Below are 10,401 nucleotides of genomic sequence, written 5' to 3'. Positions count from 1 at the left end.
AATACCAAGTGACTCCACGATGCCAGTACAAGACATAAAATAGCATAAGAACTTGCCAAAGTCCTTCCCTCAAATAAAACTATGCACAACTAGTTAATGAAAAGTCCTCCAAGTTTGGCAAGCTAAATCAGCAATGTCTTTTTAATTGGCTTTTAATTGTTTTAAGAGTCTCTGACCATAATACACGACTCCTGGGCCACAGAATGTGCCAGCAGTAGCAGCATTCAAACAGTGTCCCTGGGATACTGTGCTTTAATATGCATTTATTTCTCTCCCTCTCTCTATATATAAATAAATACATATGTATAACAAATATTTGCAAGATGTGCCCAGATCCTGTAGTTTAGGTCTTTTTTTTCTAACTGACCAGACATTACTGAGGAATACTGTAGCTTTTTTCAAAGTACTGGCTGACAGATAAAGCAGCTCAGACAAAAACCTTCTCTTTTCAAGTGTATTAAATCATTACATTGAGCTCTGGATAGTAGGTTAAACACAGAAATCTTGCATTCTTAGAATCATAGAATGATTTAGATTGGAAAAGACCCTTAGGATCATGGAGTCCAACAGTTAACCCAGCACTGCCAAGTAAGTCCACCACTAAACCATGTCCCTCAGTGCCACATCTACATGTTTCTTAAATACTTCCAGGGATGGTGACTCAACCACTTTCCCGGGCAGCCTATTTCAATGTTTGACAATCCTTTCCATGAAGAATTTTTTTAAAATATCCAATATAAACCTCCTCTAGCATAATTTGAGACTGTTACCTCTTATTCCTTAAAGCAGAATAAAGACAAACATTTGACCTAAGACAAATTTAATTTAATTTCAATATTAAAGGGTTTGCTGGAAGAAACTTTTTGAATATGACAGTAAATACAAAGGCTCTGAGAATAAGAAACAATTCAAAGCATTTTGCTAAACCAGTGAAAATATAAATATCTAATACATGACTTATTGGGAATTACATCCATAAATGATGGATACTTCAGAGGCTCTTCACCATTTGTAGAATGGGTTCAGCAGTGCAGGGTCTTCTGTAGTCTTCTAGTTTTCTGTAGCTTCTGGAAATAATAACTTACAAACTTTTCAACAGCTTTATCTGATTCATCTATCATATGTACCAGGAAACAACACACTTGATATTAGATCATTGCTGGCTTTTCAAACACAGTCTCATGGAAAACATAGTTCTTTCAGAAATTAAAATCTGATTTCACTTCTGGACTGAGGAATAACATCTGCATTAACAATCCTGACCAGAGTACTTTAACCCTGATTGGACAATTACCTCTGAAAACCAGCAAAAAGCATGACCGGGCTGAAATATGGAACATACTGGTTATCTAGGAGAAATTGATGTTGAGGACCAGATTTCAACTGTGCTGACAAGTTTTGGTTGTAAGTTTGTAATAGATTGGCTCACAAAAAATGCACCTACTTATAGGTTATGCATGAGCCACGTGTGAGAAACAGTCTCTAAATATCCCCAATTTGTGAGAAACAGTCTCAAAATATAATTAGTTTTCAGATTGGAATTTATTATATGGTAAAAGCAAACAGCATGCTGGGTGTTCAAACAGGAAATCTTCCTAAGTCTGCCACACCTGATACAGGGTGCAAGTCCGAGTTTTATTTCCGAACATTTCATACATATTAATTATATTACATGCATATACATTTATAGCTATTTTAAGTATTTACCATATGTTTCTTTTCACTGCTTAGACTAATTGGTTATCTTTACGTTAAGTTATAAATTCGTATGTCTTTTGATATAAGGCACCATCATGCTAATTGACCTATCTTGGGTTGGACATAATTCTTGTATTTAGGAGGACAGGGAACAGGGAGGGTAGTGATGTCTTTTATGTCTTTATGGGGGTGCAATTAAGTTTTATAACCTGTTTGTTTTTTCTTCCCTCCTGGGTTATATTCACCTACTTGACAGGAATTACAACCAGTATTTATTACACAAGCAAGGTAGGAGGTTATCCATTTGGAACAGTGTCATTTCAATTTTGCCATGAAATTGCTGTACGAAATCAAATTCCCTGATTTCTCACATTTTGTCTTACTTGGTGGTTATTTAAGAAATCCCACAGCAATTTTTGGTAGCAAATGCTACAACATGCATTTTTTTTGTTTGTCCCCTTTCCCCATCCTGCCTTTGCTATGGTCTGTTTCCCAATGGCACAATTCTTGTTATGCCCCTTTCAGGAATACTTCACAGTGTGAGCAGAAAAATGACTACCTTTTTCCATAACACATATTTCTGGGATTATTAGGGCAGTTTCTGATGAAGCTCTGCACATGGTAGTGATGTTCAAGGATGCCCCATCTCAAACCTCCCTAACACCTCTTCCTGTCCATAGTCCCAAGTGAGTCACTTCACTCCTTATGGAGAGCACTTGTTTATTTTCTTTTCCACTGGAAAGGATCCACAACTACCACCACACTGAGTGAGCAGCAAAGCAAGCTAGTTTACATGAACGGGAGGGAAGAGAGGCTTAAGTGGTGCCTTGCTTAAGAGGCACCTCTCTGTCAATGACTTTGAATCTGATTTATGAGCCTGAAGATACTACGTCCTTTATTTCCTGAAATCCCTCCCCCAAACTGGGTGGTGAAGGCACGTGTATCAAAACTTTCCCATAAACTTTGAGTATAGAGATGCCACTTTTCTTTCTCTCCCACATTTTTTCCTATTCACTCTGGCCTTGCCATTGGTGTATCTAGCAGGAAGTCAGAAACATGGATTCATTGCAATTTTAGCTTTTGTGGACTTAAACCCATGTTTGCCCTAATGGCCCATTCAAAAACACACTTTGGGCATTCTCATCTGTTCTTGTTGCAGTTCCAATGTTGTACTTAAACAGTGGTTGCCAAAGGAAGGAGACAAGCCTGCTTCTGTAAATCCACTGTCTCAAAATGCCCAATGGAGAGGAGCACTCTGCCTTCTCATCCCTCCCCTGGGGGCTGTGACTATGTTTTCCCCAAGCAGTTGCCTCATGACAGCTGTATAATCAGAGACACAGGGATGTAGCCACATCTTTCACCTCCATAAGAGTGACCTACCTGTTGGGTTACAGTCATGCTCTTTTTTCCCCGCCCACCCTCAGTGAATCCAAAAATGCACGAATGAGCAGCTTGAAGTCATGTGGATACTGCCTCACTGCGCTCATGTCCATCTCTTGCTGGCCCATTGAATCACAGATCATTTCTTTGTAAACCTCAGAAGGGAGGGACAAACGTTCCCTGTGATTTCTACACACATCCACTCCTGTTTAGTCCCCAGTCTCACCAACTGACAGATGGGTTAGGCAGGGGAGAAAAACAGTGTTGGATCCCTCCAGGCAAAGGAGTCGGAAACAAGCCTTCTCTTCTCTGACACTCTTGGTGAGAGCTCCAACCTCTGGATAACAGAGGCAGCTCCAACAGGACTGACTGGACGTATTTTACAGACAATTGGTGGTTATTCATTTTGTGCAGGGCCTGAGCTGAGTGTGCAGCTGATTGGCATGCTGGCCAAACAGACGGAGGCTGTCAGCGCAGTAGCTGGGGAACACCTCACCTGTGAATCCCTGCAGTGATGAGACATCCATTCAGTCCTAAGCCACACACCCGCTCTGAGAGCCTGCCAATGCCTCCAAGCAAAATTTAGCCTCTCATGAGCTCAAAGGTCAGGAATGCAACCACCACCAGTAGACACATCAAGCACAACGTATATTTTATTGGTTTCATTTCCAAGACAGTTAAAAATCAGCCTGAAGAAGAGTTGCATAGCATAATCTCTGCAATTTATGAGGAATAATCACATTTTTAATGCAGTCCTTCATTTTGATTTGTGTATAATTTTGAGGGAAGGATGACCTAAAATTTTGACCATACTTTGAAGGAAGCCATTGAAAGTATATAAATCATAAACTGTATCTGAAATATCTTAGTCATATCAGAGTACACAGAGCTCAGAAGCTTCCCCTAAAAATACTGATTTCTGTTTTGTGATTTCAGCCTCCTGGCTACTATTAGAGTTTGTAACAATCACCATTTTTGCCTTGAGATTTGAAAAGGAGCTAAGTCCCTCAGAGAATAAAATGTGTTTGAATAATTCATTGCAAGGAAATATGGATTTGGGTTTCAAATAAATAGAGGATTTTCTACATACAGCACTCTGGAAATACTGTATTAAGTATATTTATTATCCATAGCAGGCAAACATATATCTGCAATTAGTCCAAAGACTTAATTTTGCAGTAATTGGGAGTATTTAGATGAAGGAGCCTGCATTCATATGAGATGGTCTTTTTTCTATATACGTGGAAGGTTTAGAAATACATCCATATAGAACATGTAATCTTTCTTTACAGCGTTTCAAAGTATTTATGTCCTTTTTGTACCTGCAGTACCTGGGTTTGCAGTATGTTAAACTTCTTTCTTCGAAATTTATTTCACATGATGGGAGGGATGTTCTCTCTATAAACTTACAGTACATGTAATTTAAAATAGACTCTTCCTATTTCAAGATTTTCCACTGAGTTTTGGCACTGAGAAGAATTTGTCTTCATTGATGGAAAGACATATCAATACTGGCAGGAACACTCCACTTACTAGAAGGGAAATATTATCCTTTGCTGAGATGAAAGATTCCTTATGTATCTTCCATCAATCTGAAGCGTTGTGACATTTCCTATCACTGTACCACGAGAATGTTCCTTCTGGGAAATGCACAGTCTATACTAATGAGTGTGTTCATACACCAGAGGAAATCTTTCTTTTCCCCCCATAAAATGGCAAAATTATTCTTAATCTAATGTTACTAAGCTACAGCAGAAAGAATGTGTAATTGCCTGTAAATAATAGGTCAAAATGACCAAGCATGACATTTTTAAAGTTCAAATCCTCTCATCCATAGTTATCATACATTGCATTACGGCTATTCACAAACAGTATTTGTCAAGCCACTGTGAGGCAAAGTGACTTATTTTGTAGTAAATCCAATAACAAGTGAAACAGAGCTTGTTGAGGTTTGCTTTCAATTTCCTTTTCTAACTTCTGTGTAATTTTAAACAAATGGCACAGGGGTGAGGTGAAGAGGACAGAGCAAAGCACCAGAGATCACCTGAAGGTCAGCATACAACAGGTCTCTTCATATTAAATCTGTCAATGCTGAGATGGCTTTCTATCCAACAAAGCAATATTCTGCATAACAGAAAGGCAAAGAGTGAGACAGTTAAGAGATTTAGATACCAGGAAACTGCTTTTCAAGGTTCTAAAAAGCCTGCTCATTACAGCCTCAGATAATTGACTATTAGACAGATAAAACCCTGCTTTTCAAAGCAGACATCAAGGAGCAGACCTTGGGCTCTGAAGTAGAAGGTACAACTCTGAAAATTGATCCTCAGTTTACATACATATGAAAAACCTCTCTCTTAGCTGTATTTTACAGCAGATTGTAAGAAACAGATAATGTTTCTTCTCATTTCCATTACAAAGCTCTGTTCAGAGACTGTTCCAGCTCAAGTGAGTAAAACCAGTTCTTCAAAAGAACAAAAGAAAGAAGAAACCATTACATTAAAAAAAAAAAAAAAAAAAAAAAAAAGAGAGAGAAAAAAAGAAAGACCGTTTTTGAATTCTGATTTGTGCTTCCCTTTTCCAATTGTACCCTGCTCTGTGGTAGTTGTCGCTCCCCTTTCAGAAGGACTGTTTGACCAACTCTTTCACAAAGCCACCTGCCTTCCTCCAGGGATATGCTCAAAAAACTCAAGGACTGCTTCAGCCAGAAGCAGTTTCACACAGCAGGAGCCAAAATTGCCCCAAGGAAGTTCTAAATCATATTGGATGAGAGTTCTGAAGGTGCTTTTAATGGGGTCAAAATTTCACTTCCCAAATGGCAAGAGAGCAGCCAATTTAGGAGAATTTCTTCTTCCAGAAGGAATTCTTGGAAGCATAAAATTGCCCCATGGCTGACTGGACACATGCTGAGGGTCATAAAACATCTGGCCTCGATGTATTCAGGCTTGCAGTACCTTTTTCTTTTTTTTTTTTAACTTTCTGTGTGGGTTTTTTTGCTCTGTGGCTTCCTTTATTTATTGTTTTAATTTTCATAATAAGCAACATTCCTGACATTTGCTCTCAGAAATCAGAAAGCATTAGTTTTATTTAGGAGCTTTCAAGAGCCTTCTAAGGAGGGTCCTATCAAATGAACAAAGAGTAAGAAAAAAGAATACTTTGAGCTGTTCATGATGGAGAAGCATCCAAACTTTCAAGAGTTCCCTTAAGTGGCCATTAGAGACTGCTCAGGATGAACAAAGTTTGTATAGAAAATTACTGTTTTGGTTGAAAAATCTCTAATTAGAAATAATGTGTCAACATCCACAAATATGTAAGAAAACAAGAGTGGGGGAATCGTAGAATCACAGAATCATGGAATGGTTTGGGTTGGAAGGGAACTTAACAGGTCATTTACCTCCAACCCCTCTTCCAGGGGCAAGGACATAAAAAAACCCCAGAGAAGTCATCACATAAAATTAATCAGATGGAAAAGTAACAAATGAAAATGAGAGAAATAAGTTGAGAACAATCGGATGGAATTCCTGCACCAGGAATGTGTTTTGCAAATGGCATCCTGAATCTTCACTGATCTTTGAGACTTGTTGACATTCTCACACATCCCTTCTGAAGGGGGAGACACAGATTTCCCAATAATTCCCTCTTTTCCAGTGTTTTCATACTGCCTACACATCATCTTCAGTTTCATTTTTGAAAAGCTGAATGCATTGCTACTCTCATGCTGCTCTCCCACTGTTTCCTTCCCACCCACATTGTTTCTAAAATATGTCTTGCATCCTCTCTCCTCATTGTGGTTTTAACAAAGTAGCATAAGGAAGTAGAGTATTGTTGTATTTACTTTCCTTCATTGAGATGTGGCTTTCTGACAATGAAGTTGGGCTTGCTTTGGGAGTCATCCACCAGTAAAACTTGATCAAACCTGTTGCATTCTGAAGCAATTGTGCAAAATAGAGTTATGGCTGCTGTAACCTAATCACAAGCAAAAACATGTAGGTGAGCTGTAATTATCAAAAGTTTTGCCATCTGATAACATTTACAGCAAACAGAATATTAAAAGACTTAAACCAGAAGAAAATGAGTGGAAGCTTTTTGTTTGTTTGGTTGGTTTTTTTGAGTAACTGACTATTGACTTTTCCCTGAAGTTGCATAAACATTTCATCTCCACCAGAGAATCTATCCTGAACATTTTTCTTCACTGAATGTTGGCGGCTGAATTTCTGTATTCTCCTTCAGCACTGGAAGTACTTGGGACCCAACTGATAAAACACCTGAAAAGGATGAGTGCAAGGGCTGGTTCATCAGGTATATGCCGAAGTTTGTCTGAAAAAAACCAAAATATTTATTAAGATATAAAGCATGTTAGAGTAATCAGATCAATAGATGATCTCACAAACCAGATATGTTTAGAAGAACAATATTGCTTTAAGAATAAGGAGGTATGTACTATGTGCATGTAATTAAGAACATTCTTAACTCATTAACTATAATAGACTGGTAAACAAAAACTAAGCCCATGCTACTCAAGAAGAATACCTTAAGTAAGTGGATAAAGAATGTAGTATTTCATCATGAGCTCCATAGTATCATGTATGTAATTTACACTCACTCACAATCTTGTTATTTAATGACTGTTCTGGCTCCTTGACAAATGCAGTTGATGCATTATCACAAACAAAGGCTATGCAGTGTCAGAACATGTGTGTTCCAACAGCAAGGAAGTCTTGCATTTTCTACTAGGAATTATTCACTTTGTTAACACAACTTTATTCTGTCTAGCCTGTGTGAATATCCCTTTATTTGTTTTTATGAATATTTCAGTATGTTTTACAGAAAATATTCAGAAAGTTTGTTTTATTAGGTCTCTTCTTATCTGTCATTACCCCTTACCTGTGAATACATCTGACATAAATATCAGAAATACTGTCATGGTTTTGCCCAACTGGCCAGCCCCTGGGGCTGAAGATGGTTTTGTCCAGGTGGATTTCCGGACAAGAAGCCAACTAAAACTCTCAGTGACGCCTTTGCTAATTACATATTTAAGAAAAACAGAAGAGAAAGCTTATTGTGCAGTTGAAAATTAGGCAGCCATGTAGGAGAGAGGCAGCGGGCCCGAGGTGGGCCAGGCCTCCTCCTCCCCCAGCTTGGGCCGGGGGCAGGTGTAGCACGGAAGCTCTCTCCTCTCATGTAAGAGAGTGAAGAAAAAAAAGGTTAAAAAACTGACTGCTTGGACGAAGAATCTGCGGCAGAAAAATTCCAACAGAGAGATAACGGAGTGTCCAAGGTCGAAGCTGGCAGCTGAAGCTGCAGCAGGAGAGAGAAGTTCGAAGAAGGAGGGGCTGTTTCTCACCCCTTTCGATCTCTCCCTTCAGCAGGGAAAAGACTGAAAAATAATCCCTGCTACCTGTAGAAGATTGTTGGGTTGAGGAGACCCCCCATGCGGCTCACAGAGGAGCTTGTGGACGTACCAAGAAGTCGAGACTTCATGAGAGGGACTGAAATAAGGCAGAGTCCTGTTGAAAGATTTATGACCCTGAGAGAAGATGAGGCTTATGCCGGAGCGAAACAGTTCAGATAAGCTTGAGATCTCAGTGAGAGAATCCATGCTGCTGGTGCTGGAGATTTGTGACCCTGAGAGAACCTCACGCTGGAGCAAGAACGGCTTGGGTGAGATGTGGAGATCCAAGTAAGGGATCCATGCTAGACCCATGTCGGAGAGGTCTATCAAGGACTGTTCTCCTGTGGAGAGGGACCTCCATAGGGAGACAGGGGTGGACTCATAAGCCATTATCCCCTGGAACCCTGCGGAAGAAGATCCATGGTAGGCAAGTGTCTCCTTGCAAGTCCATGGAAGAAAAGACCTTCACGGCCTGGGTAACCCCCCCCAGCCTCCGGTCTTAACCCAGGAGGGGGGTAGGCCCAGCCCTGGAGGCCGACACAGAGCAAGAGAGAGATGAAGAAGTTCCAGCTGCGACGAGAATGCTGCAGAGTTATTGAAGAGACCTGGATCTCCGAGAATGGAGAATGAGACTGCTTCTCCTCCTTGGACTGATATAAAGGGGGAGAAGTATTTCTGTAAATACATAGTACTTTTTACTTAAGTAGAATTGTTGTAGATGTAGTTCTTTAGTAGTTTTTATTTTGCTAGTAATAAATGTTCATACTATTTTCCCCAAATCCAGTCTCTTTTGTCTGCATAAACCTTCTCTCAACTAATAGTAATTGTGTGGGGGGTGTGACAGCAAATTGATCCAGGGCAAAACCATGACAAATACTTAGAATGTGCCTTTTTGATATTGACTAATAAAGAAAAGAAGAACAGTAAAACCACTTCACCCACTGACCATGCAACCCTCAGAGGCACCAAAAACCTGATCTGAGTGTCTGCATTCTTATGTGTGCTCTTGATCTGAAGCAGTTGAATGTTCCAGTTGTAGTTGCGTACAGCTAGGTGTGATCTGAAAATGTCACAGGAGGAGACTGGTGTGGTTTTGTGGTTTTGTTTCCCAACAGCAGAGAATTTAGAAATATGCAAGAAAAAGACTTGTCATCTCATGATAATATTTTCCAAAGGATTAGATAACAGTTAAGAAAAAAAAAAAAAAGTAAAGTAGGAAGTAAAGAAATGTTGAAGGCTGTATTAAATAGATAACTGATGTTTAGACTTCAGAATGTCTTTTCTCCTCAAACTGAGGACCTTGGAAACCCAATACTAATTTTCTTTTCTCTTTTTACGTGTTTCAATAAAAACTATTTTGCTTTGCTAGACTATAGCCAAAATGTGCAAGTCATTCTAAAGTGTAAAATAAATAAATAAGCAAATGAAATTACGTAAAAACAAAACTCTATTATCCTTCTCTATTTCCTGATCACATTTGCTACCATTGTTCAGATCGATGATGCTGAAATTGAGGGAATTACATTTAGAGCAGATTTAGAAAAAAAATAGTAGGTAAAAGGAATTGCAATAAATTTAAAAAATAGTGTTAGGTGAATTTAATGGAACATATCTGACAAACTAAATATAAAGGCAGTATGTATTCTCCTGTTCTTGCACTGTATAATTAAAGATATAGCAATGAGGTAACAAGGAACAGATTTTAGTCTTTGAAGAATTAGCAAGAGGTAAGACTGAGACTTATGCCAAAGTAAAAAAGATCTATCAAAAAATGCCCTTAGACACTCTGAATTTGGGTCTTTCTGTTTCATTTGTAATCCTAAACTTCAAAAAGAAAACCAGGACCCAAGCTGAGGGTTTTTTGGCTACTTTTGCTATTCATTCATCTCACTGGCATGTCACATATATAGGGTATGAGTGGACTTCTCAGGCCT

General features: G+C 39.0%; 1 protein-coding gene across 2 annotated transcripts in view; it reads right to left on the bottom strand.

Moving 5' to 3' along the window:
- Positions 1-3,713: 3,713 nt before the first annotated feature.
- Positions 3,714-10,401, bottom strand: part of MOCOS (molybdenum cofactor sulfurase) — a 214,560-nt gene continuing 207,872 nt past the window's right edge. For both annotated transcript variants that reach the window (XM_050326370.1, XM_050326379.1), the window contains exon 15: positions 3,714-7,392. In XM_050326370.1, coding sequence (XP_050182327.1) covers positions 7,246-7,392 — 147 coding nt within the window. In that variant the 3' untranslated portion in view covers positions 3,714-7,245. The remainder of the gene's footprint in view (positions 7,393-10,401) is intronic.

The sequence above is a fragment of the Myiozetetes cayanensis genome, unplaced genomic scaffold, assembly GCF_022539395.1.
Source record: "Myiozetetes cayanensis isolate MyiCay16 unplaced genomic scaffold, myiCay2020 scf1, whole genome shotgun sequence".
Lineage (NCBI taxonomy): Eukaryota > Metazoa > Chordata > Aves > Passeriformes > Tyrannidae > Myiozetetes > Myiozetetes cayanensis.
Note: the sequence above shows the minus strand (reverse complement) of the source record. Positions and strands in the feature narration are given on the sequence as shown.